Source organism: Sphaerodactylus townsendi, linkage group LG03 (genome assembly GCF_021028975.2).
Source record: "Sphaerodactylus townsendi isolate TG3544 linkage group LG03, MPM_Stown_v2.3, whole genome shotgun sequence".
NCBI lineage: Eukaryota > Metazoa > Chordata > Lepidosauria > Squamata > Sphaerodactylidae > Sphaerodactylus > Sphaerodactylus townsendi.
Genome location: NC_059427.1, coordinates 24,034,851 through 24,049,136, shown reverse-complemented (window position 1 = coordinate 24,049,136; position 14,286 = coordinate 24,034,851). Strand labels below are relative to the sequence as shown.

Genomic DNA, 14,286 nt, shown 5'->3' with positions numbered 1-14,286 from the left:
TAAACCAGGGAATAGGTCTCAAGGGAACAGGGTTTATATACCTGAGAAATGATGCGCTCCCCATCTTGATAGTGCTTCTCCCCTATTACATCAGCAATCTTCATGCGTTCTGAAGGCTGCAAGAGAAAGAAAACATGAATTCCTCTAATCCCAATCTAATCCCAGTGTGGTGTAGTAGTTAAGAGCAGTGGATTCTAATCTGAAGAACTGGGTTGGATTCCCCACTCCTACACATGAAGCCTTTTGTGTGACCTTGGGCTAGTCACAGCTCCCTTAGAACTCTCTCAGCCCCACGTACCTCACAAGGTGTCAGTTGTAGGGAGAGGAAGGGAAGAAGTCTGCGAGCCGCTTTAAGACTTCTTATGATCGAGAAAGGTGGGTTATAAATTCAAACTCGTCTTCTTCCTGGTATATCTCAGCTACCTCAACAACAGGTTTATGGCCCCAACTGGGTGGACTTCAGCTTTACATCAGCGGAACCCAGAAATGGTCACTGCTGCAGAGCTATGCTGGCATCCAATTAAACACCAGCAGGGAGACAGGGGCATTTCCTGGGGTGGAGCTAACTAAAGTCAATTGCTACCCAGGCTTTTGCACCATGGGCGCCGCGGAAAGCACCTGGATTTACTTCACCCAAAAAGGGGACCCCATGGAGAGCTTTGGGGAAGGGGGGAGGTTTTGTTTTTTCCTTCTTCCTCGTGCCACCTGAAAGTCCTCTGGAGGCAACAGTGAGGAAGTAGAGCTTTCTCTCTGCCTCCGGCTTTGAATGGGACTCCCCCTTTGTTTTTTGCCACTATACTTGCCTTCTTTTTATTGGTTGTTATTTATTTGTCATTGTTATTTTTGACGGCAAGCCTTCTTTTTATACAGAGGAGTAAAGATAGTTTAAATAAACAAGTGAGGATTTGCAAGCAGCGCTTTTCAGCTCACTCTAAAGCACCACAGGAGCATTCCAAGAAATCACGACTTTGCTTAAAATAGCCTCGTAATTCATTACGGAGGGCCTGCTTGCCCACCCACCTCTCCAGACAAACCTGTAACTCTCCCCATCCCTTTCTACTTGGGTGAATGGTCCTCTTGGACTTATTTATTTTTATTTATTTATTTATGGGTTTTATATACCGCTCTACCCCCGGAGGGCTCTGAGCGCGGTACAATATAACTTCCTCTGCACGGTGCACAACAACCCATACAAACAACCCCATTAAAATTAAATTAAAACACAGCGATAAGATTAACAAAGATGACGTCACGCAATAACCCCAATTAAAAACCCTCCCAGAGAGGGGGGGAAGCAAAACAGAAAAGTGGGTTCCGTAGATGACAATGGGAACTCCAGACCGGAGGAATAAAAGCGGGTACTCTCAGCGACTGGACACTCCAAAAGCCTGGCGGAACAACTCAGTCTTACAGGCCCTGCGGAATTCACCAAGATCCCGCGCAGGGCCCGGACAGCTGGAGGGAGAGTGTTCCACCAGGCAGGGGCCAGGGCTGAAAAGGCCCTGGCCTGAGTGGAGGCCAGTCGCTTCATTGAGGGGCCAGGAACCACCAGCAAATTGGCCTCTGCTGAGCGCAGAGACCGAGAAGGGACATATGGCAGATCCAAAAGAAATGGCAGGGGAAAACCATGCCCTCCCCTTCCCACGTCTGCCAAAGCATGAAGCCGAGCAAACCACAAATGCCCTGTCCCTGCGACCATTCGTCCCAGGAAGGCACAGAAAGCAGATGCTGCAATCTTTTCTGTTCCGTACCCAGATTCATACACAACTCTCTATCTTCATTTAACCTCCCTGGACTGGTGGCCCTCAAGCCACAAGCAGGACACGGAGAACTGAATGTATGGCCGCCTATGATGGAAGCAAGGTGGCTCAGCACTGCCTTATGTTATCATATGCTGGTACGTTCTCCAGAGGAGACCAGCTGGATCAGACCAACAGACCATCTAATACACAGGTCAGCACTTTTCAGAGCCCACGTGTGGCTCCACATTCTCCCCCTAGCTGAACTTAAGTGAGGTTCAATGTATTGCCGAAGGCTTTCACAGCCAGAATCACTGGGGTGCTGTGTGGTTTCCGGGCTGCATGGCCGTGTTCAGAGGTGGGATCCAGCAGGTTCTTACAGGTTCCCGAGAGTAGGTTACTAATTATTTGTGTGTGCCAAGAGGGGGTTACTAATTGGTGATTTTGCCACGTGATTTTTGCCTTGAATTCACGCCCTCCAGGCTCAACGCAGTAGCGGCGCGCAGAACTTGAAGCAGTCTAGCAGGAGGTGCACCGGCGTGCGTGGCAGCCTGCGCCTGCGTGCATTCGTTTCCCGCCCAAGGATCGGCGCAGCGGCTGCGTCCTTGCCACAGCCCCGCCCAGGAATGCCCCGCCCCCGGAATGCCCGGCCACACCCCCGTCGTGCCACATTGGCGCTACACCATTGGTGCTACACCAAAGTTTGAATCCCACCACCGTGGGAACCTGTTACTAAAATTTTTGGATCCCACCACTGGCCGTGTCCCAGTAGCATTTTTTCTTGATGTTTCGCCTACATCTGTGGCTGGCATCTTCGGAGGATCTGAAGTGAACTTAAGTGAGGCTGCTTCATCTCAAATGCTCCCCTGGGGGCAAACATCTAGCGCAGGGGTCTGCAACCTGTGGCTCTCCGGATGTTCATGGGCAATTGGCCATTCTGGCAGGGGCTGATGGGAATTGCAGTCCACGAACATCTGGAGAGCCACAGGTTGCAGACCCCTGATCTAGAAGAAACAGGCCAATTGCAACGCTGGCTGAAAAACTTCCTCCAAAAAACACAATGCAGCCCCTGCTTTCACGGGTCTCTGCCCACCCTGCTAAGGCAGCGCTGACCAGCCTGTTAACTGTTGACAAGTGCTGAAAGAGCATCTACAAAAGTTCCCCCAAAGTGAACAATTCTTTGTGAATCCCTTCCCCAAAAGAACTTTACCTCCAGCGACTTAAGAAGTGGCACTGATTCAATAAATAGTTCATATGTCTTCCTTTTCTTTGCATTGTTTTTCAGTATAATTCTTCTGAACGTCACCCGATCCTTTAAGAAACAGAACAAGAAAGGAACTTATTTTCTGGAGTTTGGGTGGCAAAAACAACATAGCTCAAAGATAAGCACAGAAGAGTCCTCCAAGCAACCAGTTCCCAATGGTGAAGGAAAGAGAAACAAAGAGTCAGCTCAGCTTCCTCCAACCAGCACCTGTTGTCATGCTGCCCCCAAATGGTCACTTGTGCAGAGAACTGGCTCTGAATGAAAACCACATAAGGGTCAGTAAGGCAGATCTGAGCTCACTCCACAACTCCCATATTTATTTTCACCTCTTGGTAGGAATCAGTGAAATATAAATGAGGCCACTAGGTGGCAGTGTAAGATACAGTGAGTTAGAGATTCTCCAAATGCTATGTACACGGCAATTGTGTTGAGGTCCAAATTCCCATTTTAAGTTTCCTTGTTCTCTAAATGCATCCGCATGTGCAAGGACTATGTAGTTTGTGAGGCTGGAAAAGGCAGTGCAGTGTTATTTTTTGTTCCAGTGTACCGTAAACTGACCCATGCAAACAGGCAGAGACGTTGATACAATGACCCCCCAAGTTCAAAATCCCTAAGCCCTTTTGACATACAGGATTACACTCGTGTGTCTGTGCGAATCCACGTATTTCCACCAGGACATCTGAAACATGCTGCAAACAAAGGTTTTAACTCTGTAACCACCCGTCTTTAACAGGACAGGCAGTCCTTTTGCATGTCACTTATTTCTTTTGGAAAAACGGAATCGCTGCCTGCTCTGTTACAACTCTCTCTCCTCTCAGCCTATCCTTGCCATTCTGTTCTTGCTTTTTAAAGAAAAACAAAAAAAATCCCTCTGTCTCCATAATAAAGAGAGCCAACAGAAACCAAGGGCAAGAAAGTACTTTGAGATGTTTTGTCTGAAGACTTGGCTTCATGTGCAGAAATGATGCTGGAGAACTCCTTCAAATCAGAATGGAAAATAAGAACTAGATCCATACCTCAGCATGGGAGCAGACTGCACGTGGCTAACTAGAGTGCCAAAATATTTTACCCTGCCATGAAGATTAGGCTTTTAAGATTGCAACTTCAACACGCAATTTAAGAGGGAGTCAGAGGAGTTCAAGAGTGGCAATTCGAACAGAACAGGAGGTGGAATTAATACTCCATTTTAAGTGTACCAGAAACACACCAAAACAGGAGAAATATTTGGGGACCTGACTGTTTCATAGAAGCTAGAGTTAGACCCTGTGTAAGCCCTGGGTCGTTACTAACCTATGGGGTGAATTCACATCACATTTACTAGACAGACTTTATTTATGAGGTAGTTAACCACTGCCTTCCCCAAACCATCTACACTTTACTCCCAGCAAAAGAAAGAAAGAAAGGAAGGAAGGAAGGAAGGAAGGAAGGAAGGAAGGAAGGAAGGAAGGAAGGAAGGAAGGAAGCAAGGAAGGAAGGAAGGAAGGAAGGAAGGAAGGAAGGAAGGAAGGAAGGAAGGAAGGAAGGAAGGAAGGAAGGAAGGAAGGAAGGAAGGAAGGAAGGAAGGGGAAGGGAGGGAAGGAAGGAAGGAAGGAAGGAAGGAAGGAAGGAAGGAAGGAAGGAAGGAAGGAAGGAAGGAAGCAAGGAAGGAAGGAAGGAAGGAAGGAAGGAAGGAAGGAAGGAAGGAAGGAAGGAAGGAAGGAAGGAAGGAAGGAAGGAAGGAAGGAAGGAAGGAAGGAAGGAAGGAAGGAAGGAAGGAAGGAAGGAAGGAAGGAAGAAAGAAAGAAAGAAAGAAAGAAAGAAAGAAAGAAAGAAAGAAAGAGAGAAAGAGAGAAAGAGAGAAAGAGAGAAAGAAAGAAAGAGGATTTGTCTATGGTGTGAACATGACTTCGAGAACAGCGGCGCTGTAAATTATACCAAGCGTGTGATCTGATGACAGGGGAAGTATCCAATTCAGCAACAGAAAGGGATGAGAACATGGTTCAGTTTTGACCGCAGGGAACACCACAAACAACACACAGCAGAGTCAAAGTCTAGTCACAACTGTTAGGGGACTGGGAGCCCTCGGTTCGGTATCTGGCTGTAACTTATAGGGTTGTCATGAATTGCATGCGACTTGATGGCACTTAACACACACAAAGCAAAGTCGTTCAAAGTGACATCTTCATCCTGACAGAAATCAGACACAGGAGTCCAAGGAGGGTTTTTTTTACATCTGTTGGGAATATTATAGAAGGCCCCTTCCGCACGTGCAGAATAATGCACTTTCAATCCACTTTCACAACTGTCTGCAAGTGGATTTTGCTATTTCGCACAGCCCCAGTAAAATCCAGCTGCAAAGTGCATTGAAAGTGGATTGAAGTCCGTTATTCTGCACGTGCGGAAGGGGCCGAACTGGCGGCTCTGCTAGTTATCTTTCCCACATCCCTATTCCAATTTGTAGCACCAAGTTAGAATGACCAGAGCCTCAAAAGTGTCCTAGACAAGATTCAAAAAGACAACTTCGGCATTGTAGGAGCACAGTGATCCCAGAGGAATTAGCTCAGGGGTAGGGAAACTGCGGCTCTCCAGATGTTCAGGAACTACAATTCCCATCAGCCTCTGTCAGTATGGCCAATGGCCATGCTGGTAGGGGCTGATGGGAATTGCAGTTCCTGAACATCTGGAGAGCCGCACTTTCCCTACCCCTGAATTAGCTCATATGACTGAAATAGATGCATTGAGCAAAACCACGACTGGGAGATGACAAAGAACTCTGGAATTCACTGTGGAATTCACAAAGATCTGCACATGCTCGTTTAGGCACATCAGGCAAAGGATAAATCCTGTGCACAAATCTGTCATCAATTAAGTTGCTCTGTAAGCTGTCAGTCACAACAACAACAACCACCACCACCCTTTATTGGCGTACAAAACAGGACAAAATTTCAAAGTAAAACAAGATTTAAAAAACACAGTTAAAACTACTAATTTCCAGTATAAAATTTGCAACAGTCTCGCAAAAGAGCACATCAGAGCTGTTCAGGAGGTTGGGTATCTTGTAGCACTCTTGCCACTGAGAACATTGCAAGAAAACCAGAATTCATATATTTCATGCGTATCTTATCATACCTAGGGCATACAGAAAGCTGTCAGTCTTTGGGCACTTCCGCACATGCAGAATAATGCACTTTCAATCCACTTTCAATGCACTTTTGCTGCTGGGTTTTATTGTGCAAAACAGCAAAACCCACTTGCGAACAATTGTGAAAGTGGACTGAAGGCGCGTCATTCTGCATGTGTGAAAGTGCCCTCTGAAACAAATGCCTCCCTCCAGTAAAGAGGAACAAAAGGACGAGAGAAAGGAAAACCAGAGTTATCTAAGGGAAACAGTGTGTCAAGAAGGGGGAAGAAAACCTCTTTGGAAACGAAGAAGGAGCACAGGACTCTTGCATCATTCAGGGATGCTCCCAGAAGTAGCTCATTGTGCACTACAGCAAAAGAAGTCCATATAACGGCAGGACCAACATGGCACAAACCATTAATTCGATTTCCTATTTTTCTCAGTACGGGCTTATAGCGCTGCTTACAGTTAATGGCTACTCCATGGGATGGGAGAGGAAGAAGAAAGTCTGTCATTTATAAGTGCTTCCAGGGCTGTGGCAGCATAAAAGAAGATGGGAACAATGGGGAGGAAATCCTCTGGGAACTTGACAGTGATGTAGGTAATTAAGCCAGAACAAGATTTCTAGCCAAGCGACCCTCTCTCGATGCAGAAGGAAGTAACGAGGTTATTTACATTTCTTCTCCACATTTTAGAGCTTCCAATTTTTTTAAAAAAATAATTCTAGGGGAATTTGAATGTGTAATTGGGAAAAAAATAGTATCTGGTCTGATCTGTAAATTGACATGACCTGGTCTGATCTGTAAATTGACATGACCCTAGATCCGTGGTGGCGAACCTTTGGCACTCCAGATGTTATGGACTACAATTCCCATCAGCCCCTGCCAGCATGGCCAATTGGTTCGCCACCACTGCCCTAGATGGAATTGTTTAATTTTTATCATTTTCAACAACAACAAAAACCAAGGAGAAGGACAGCAAATCAGGGCACTGTATTCAGTATCGGCTGATGATCAAAATCATTCCTATTATCCTACAGACAGATTTAATACGGGTTGCCATGAAGCCAAACGAATACAGTGTATATATAATCTGAGAGACTTCAAAGGCCTCTGTGACGTCAGAGTCACCAAGGCAAACTCTGGCAAGCAACCATAAAGGGCTCCAAAATTAGCCGCCTCACAAATACCACAGATTCATGCTGGAAGGAAAGTTGTTCATTTCATAAACATATCCCAGGAAAAGCAGAAACGGCAACTGCTAGTTTTGAGGATTTTTGGCAACGCACTTTTCAGATCCGCTCTGGTGGGAGAGAATTCATACAGACATTTTGCCATCTCCATATACAGAGTCCCAAAAGCAGATGTGAAAAACCAATTATACAGCAAAATGAGCAACTGGCACATTTGATATTTGGCCGCAGCCCAAAAAAAATTGCACAAATTGTTCTGGGCGCCCAAGGGAGTTTCGATTTGTGATTCCGCAACAGCCGCCTGTCAAGCCGGCCTGAAAAGCCAGTTTGCAGCAATACATCAGAAGGTTAGGTGAGGGAGATAAAAACTTTAGCTCCAGAGAATAAATTTTAAAACTACGCACATAAAAGCATCACAAATACGGCTACTATTCTCTCCCTAAATAGCAGATTTTTATGTGGCACTGCATTTTTTTTTTGCAAATTTTGCTGAATAATAATAAATTCAATAAAATACATCAGGGAGGGGTGGCATGCAAGGGAAGGGGAAGGAGGGAGTAACGGGTGGCATGAAAAGGAGGGGGGAGGCCCAGCATCTGGACATGGCCCACCCACCCTAGCAAAGGGAGGGGGAGGGGTGGCATGCAAGGGAAGGGGAGGGAGGGAGGGGTGGCATGCAAGGGAAGGGGTCTGGCATCTGGCCCACCCACCCTAGTGGAGGGAGAGGGAGGGGGGTGGCATGCAAGGGAGGGGAGGGATCAGAGCACCAATCATGTTCCTTTAGTGGGGAGGGAGTCAGAGCTGGGTGTTCAGGAGTCAGAGCTGGAAGAACTAAATGCTATCATAAGGAGCTGCCTGTCTGAAGCTTCCAGGACAGACAGCAGGTTTTCCAGGAAATACTACAAAGGTTTGGTCCAAGTTCTGCTTAGGTTCAAGTCCTTTACAACCAGGCTGAAGTTTTGTAGCAAGGGCTAAGGCCTCCAAATGCTGCAGCTTTTCAAAAAATGAAAATAAATATACAACAAGCTCTGACCAATCAAGAATTAGCAAGGCCGCCTGGACTGAGGTTGAAGAGCGAGGAGGACCAGTAAGAGTGGGGTGGCATATTTACTGCTATGCAACCCAAAACAAACTAGAACAACTTCATCACAAAAAGGAAAAACTCACCAGTCCCCAAAGGGCTCCTTCTGTTGTAGCAACAATTGTTGCAGCTCTGGGAGTGTTGTACATCAAGGCCAGCTCTCCAAAGCTGCCACGGTTATCATAGCGGCCAACACAACGGGACTGGCCATCTCGTGCTACAAAGATATCATACAATCCCCTACAATCAGAAAGCAGAAGGAACCCGGGCATTAAAACAAATGAAAATTCTCACAATGAAGAAGCCCACATGGCACAAATGCAAGGAAGAAAGGTCATTTCATCTTCTCCCCGCCCGCTATTTAAAAATACACATTTTCAAATCTCTCATCTGTAATTTGGACAGAACGTACCCCTGCCTGTTGATAAATAACTCGCCCTTTCCTTTTGTTGTCTTTGTGCTCCGATACTCCTGGTGCTGGCAGGGGATGATGGGAACTGTAGTCCATAACATCTGGAGGGCCGTGAGTTTGACACTTGTGTTTTAGAGGGTTAGATCCCATGTGTTCAAGAGGAGACGGTGCTCGCAGTAGAATATCTTTCCATTCCTTCTCTTTCCCCCAGCAGCCCAGTGTGACCTCCAAAAAGGCAATGAAGGGATGGGGGGAGAGAACAGGAGACCCCCCAAGACAAAAACACACATTGTACAGGGGACTGCAGTGAAGAGTGGAAATCAGACAAAAATATCCCCATCGTGTGCTCCTGTCCATGGAAAGCTTGCTCTGCACCTCTGCCTGGAGAAAAGTGAGTTTGCCTGATTCTCTTCCTTAGTAAACAATCACCTGTGCAGCACCTTTTTGTCCAAAGATTCCATGACACCTCCACCCCGTCCCCTTTGTGGGGGGGTCACAGAGGGCAGCTGGAGAAATGGAGAAACAGGAAAAGACCAGAAATCTGAATGTCTTCCATTGGCACAAATGCATGGCCGAGAAACACAAACACACTCTGCAACCCGTTTTTGTGTGAAATGGTCAGGTTATACTCCCAAATGACGGTCCGGTTTCCAGAAGCCATTTCATAACCAGAGGTTTTCTATTGAGTAATATATCAAGGAGATGCCCCTACAATGTTTCCAAAAGGTTTTTAAATGGAACAACTTTTTTTCTAAAAGTCCATGGAAATATTCTTGGAGTGACTCAAGCTTAATTGAACCCTGGCAGAGACTGCATTCCCACAGCCACCGATCCACTGCATTCCTCAGGCTTACGTTTGTTTGCATTCAAGTCCCACAGGAAATCGCGAATTGGCATATTTTACCATATTTGTAGAAGAATTCATTTCGCCTCCAGACCTTTCACAGTGAAAATGTTTTAACAAGTAACAGCGACACAGCTGTCGCAACCCTACTTAAAAAGGATATCACACATTTTACCGTTCTGACTAATAAATTATATTCTTTCCACGCAGCAATGGTTTGATGATGACAAATCAGCATTGGTACAAGCTGTGTTTACAAACTAGTTTACAAACCACCTTAACCAGTAAACTGTTTCAAGTCTCAAAACCAACGTGAACAAACAAAAACATGATACCCCAAGTTCAGTTTTGGATGGGGAAGAAGGGTATCAAAATACTACCAAGCCTGAGTTCAGATATCATGATAAATGGTGGTTTGTTTAAACTGCAGTTTGTGCAATTTGCAGTGCAATTCTTACACTCTTCTAAATCCACTTAGGTCAGTGGGCTTAAAATGGGATACCTCAGTTTAGGATTGCAGTAAATGTTTGGTTAGCCTATAAGGAGACATCGAAACTTTGTGCATAAAGCTTGTTGGCTTCTTGATTCCATTTTGCCCAAAAGAAAGGAGAACTTACATCCGGCACTGATGACTCTGCAGCCAAGCATCTAGGAGAGACGGTGCCACTCAACAAGTTGAAAGTCCATGAATTCAAACTTCACAGCCACTATCAGGCGAAGATGCAAGCACTAGTTTGAAATCTTAATTGGGATGGCAACCAGCAAATCCCTATTTGTTGGACTGCCTGAATTGAGACACAGCCACTAACTCAGTGGTGGCGAACCTATGGCACGGGTTCCAGAGGTGGCACTCAGAGCCCTCTCTGTGGGCGGCTCATTGACAGAGTCACCCCCACCACCACCCGCACACATCTAGGCTTGTCTGGGCTGCTGGGCTCAATCATTAGCATTAAACCTAAGACCTAGTTTTGGGAGAGCAGTGTAGGTAACCCTGTTAAGCGCTGTTAAACCCCACTGATTTTCATGTGAAGAACTAAAGCGCAATCCTTTACCTGGGAGTAAGCTTGGTTGCTGGCAACGGGGCTTGTTCTGAGTAAACCCTCCTAGGGTCGTGATTCACCCGTTGGAAGAGTTGCACGGTTGCTTCAAAGCAAAGCCATGGATGACCACCAAGCTTATTCCCGAGTAACACACACCTCAGAGCCAACCGTTTTTTCCTAAACTAAAACCTCAGTATTCAGGTTAAATTGCCGTGTTGGCACTTTGCGATAAATAAATGGGTTTGGGGTTGCAATTTGGGCACTTGGTCTCGAAAAGGTTCGCGATCACTGCACTAACTGAAGCTTGATTAGCCATGTTTTACAAACCACAGTTTATCATGATCTCTAAACGCAGGCCTCACTTGTGACGAAGCCATGTATGACTTATGCATAGCATTTCCAAGTGATGAATGAGTCGTATGTACAGTACTGCTTCTTGAATAGGGTGCTGTCATTCACAGCATATTCCCCCTGAAGTCTCTCTCTTTCATTTAAAAAAAGCACACATCAAGCACAGAAATCTGTTTTCCAGCAATGCCTTTCTAGTTATTACATTAGTTACTGGAAAGCCTAAAGGAAAACAATTCGGGAGTCAGACAAGGAACAATCATAAAATTAATAAAGCTGTGCTGTGGTTTCTTACCGTTCAACAACATAAAAGTTGTCTCCATCGTCACCTTGGTCAATTACATGTTCCTGAGGCTGCACTTTCCTTTCAAACATGGCATCGAGAACCTGTGACAATTGCTCCTGAAAGACCAACAGTGCTTTGGTTAGTATGATTTGCAAAAGGAACTTGTGCAGCAAAGCTATCCTTATGCCCCGAATTCTCTTGCTTATGCAGAGAGTTCACATTCAATATATTTTCAACCACTGAATCTAGCAATCGTGACGTTACTTTTTATGCTGAATGTCTGTTTCAAACATTTCACTGCCTTTACAGAGCTTTCTCCCCGTAGGAAAAACATGTAAATACGATATGCTATATGAAGCAAGCTTTTAGTTTTTACTCAACAATAAGGACAAACATAACCACTGAACATATTGATGCCTTGAAACAATTCCAATAAAGTATATGGGTGTATATACACACGCACGGCATTCACACACATATATATTAATGTGTACTTGCTTGGGGCAATTAATGGTACTGCAGGGTTCATCACTGAGTTTTCAGCATTGAGGCGGAGGAGTTTGGATTTACATCCCCCCTTCTCTCTGGTAAAGAGACTCAAAATAGTTTATAAACTCCTTTCCTTTCCTCTTTCCACAACAGACACCTTGTGAGGTAGGTGGAGCTGAGAGAATTCTGAGAGAACTGTGATTAGCCCAAGGTCACCCAGCAGGGATGTAGGAATGGGGAAACAAATCTGGTTCACCAGATAAGACTCTGCTGCTCATGTTCTTAGCCATTATGCCACACTGGCTCTTATTAGTTTTCATCTAGAATGAAGACATATGGCTCATCTTACAGGGCAGTCATGTGAGGTAGCAATCAAAGTACTTTTCAAAAGTACTATCCAATGGGTATAAACACAGAATAGTCAAGGCCAAGCACAGCATATTTCACATTTAGGTAATGTTTTGCCTTCAGTCGTGTCCGACCCTGGGGTACCACTGCAAGCAGTGATTTCATAGGCAAGCCGTTTTTGTGTAGTTTGCCATTGCTTTCCCCAGCTATTCTTTACCCTCTAGCTATGAGCTAGGTGCTCATTTACCGACCAAGAAATGGATGGATGGCTGAGTTGACCATGAGCCAGCTGCCAGGATATTTGACCCACAGGGGGCTCGAACTCCTGACCGCATGAGTGGCAGTGCAAGCACTTAACCACTATGCCACGTGGCTCCTATTTCACATTTGGAAATCTCCAAATTTTTCCAAACCCTGAACATTATCCTACAGCTTAAATAAATAAGCATGCAATTAAAATGGCTGATTTCACTCATGCCATACAAAGTCAGAATGGTTTGTTTCCATTGTAAAATGCTGTATAGTGTATTTGATCCCTTTCCCCCAATCTAACAAACTCTGGGACAAGACCACTCTCCCTGACAAGTCAGCTAGCCATAAGCAGAGGGTGGGTGCTTAATAACACTTTTAAAAAAGGGGAACATGTATGATTCTACCATATGAATTTTGAAGCTACCGGTATATGAAAAAGAAAAGACTGCACCCTGTGTTATTTCTACATCTGAGATGGTTCTGTGAAAGGCATCAAGGAAGAAAATGTGTGGGATGAGGGACGTATGAAAATGTGCGAGTCAAGAAAATAATGGTCTAGACTGACAGCAAGTTGGAGGGCAAAATAGCTTGCATTTGGTAGCAGATTATCATTGAAAAATGTAATTAATGTACACGCTACAAAAATGAGAAGAGACTTGCCTAACAATGACAAAAAATCAGATATGTGACTATGGCACGGGTGCTTCAATGCAGATCAAGTGAATGCAATTTATTTTTTACAGTGGAAACGTTTATTGTAAAAAAGCTACATTTTCAAACCATAGTTTTATTTAATCAATTGCAAAAACTGTAGTTTTAGAATGGATTTATGGGATTAATTCAGACACTCACTCATGTACGTAGTTAAAATTTCTTTTGATGGCTGAGATGGAAGTCTCTATTTCATTTTTTTTAGTCTTCTAGCTGATGTCAATTTTTTTTTCAAATTCTACAAAGAGGTTTTTGCCTTTCATTATCACATAAGGAAAACTTGTCTGCGTCCAAATATAACTCTACCCATTTGGGTGACGTAAGATCTATTACAATCCAGCTGTGTTAATCCGTCTTTTTTAACACATTTTCTGAACTTTAAGTAAGTGCTAATTAATAACAAGATGACTATTTGGGCCTATTAACTTGCACAAGTCTATATTATTTATTATTTAAAACTTTGATTGACGCTTGTGAAATCTGTTCTCAGTGGCGGCTGGAATTCAGCATTGCTGCCTTTTGAATTATTAAAGCCAAATGCACTACAGTTAACGTTTTGAAAGCACAAGGGATTATCTCAGTGGTTGCTAATAATTGTGCAGTGAACTCTGCCAGGGTTTATGCAATTTCTTCCAAGTGGGACGTTTTTGAAATATAGTAATCTGGGTTGCTGACATTCAGACAAAAAACACTGCTCCTCCCTGTCCAAATTCTATCAAAGGAAGTTCCAAAGCTTTCATCATAGCAAAAGGCCCAGTGGCCTTCAGTAAACCTTTACCAAACCAGTTCACATTCTAGGTTAAGCGGTCTTCAACAAAATCCGAATTAAGAAGAAACCCATTCCGTTCACCTGAAAACAAGCCCAAAAACATTCAGAATACCCTAACGGCAAGCAAATTAGGTAAGGAAAAGTAAGAGGTTTTTTTAACATATTATCCTTGGCTTTATCGCATCTAAAATGTATGTCAAAACATTTCACACTTTTCCAATGGTTGCAGAGTTTCACACCTTCAAAACAGCTGAATGCCACCAGAGCTGTAGCGAGGAAGAATGGCACCCGGGTCACGCGTGTGCCCGGTACCCCGCCCACCCTGGAACGCTCCCGCCATGCCCCCGGTGCATCACGTACCCCCCTCACCCACCCCCTTGGTGCTACGCCACTGAATGCTACTATAGAACA

The 14,286-nt window shown here is 44.7% G+C and overlaps 1 protein-coding gene across 1 annotated transcript in view; it reads right to left on the bottom strand.

Annotated features, from left to right (window-relative positions):
• PRKAR2A (protein kinase cAMP-dependent type II regulatory subunit alpha) overlaps positions 1-14,286 on the bottom strand; it is a 118,437-nt gene that overhangs the window by 12,707 nt on the left and 91,444 nt on the right. Inside the window, exons 5-8 of the mRNA XM_048489811.1 lie at positions 11,316-11,422; positions 8,463-8,616; positions 2,950-3,051; positions 42-116 (exon numbers count right to left, since the gene is read on the bottom strand). Coding sequence (XP_048345768.1) covers positions 42-116; positions 2,950-3,051; positions 8,463-8,616; positions 11,316-11,422 — 438 coding nt within the window. The remainder of the gene's footprint in view (positions 1-41; positions 117-2,949; positions 3,052-8,462; positions 8,617-11,315; positions 11,423-14,286) is intronic.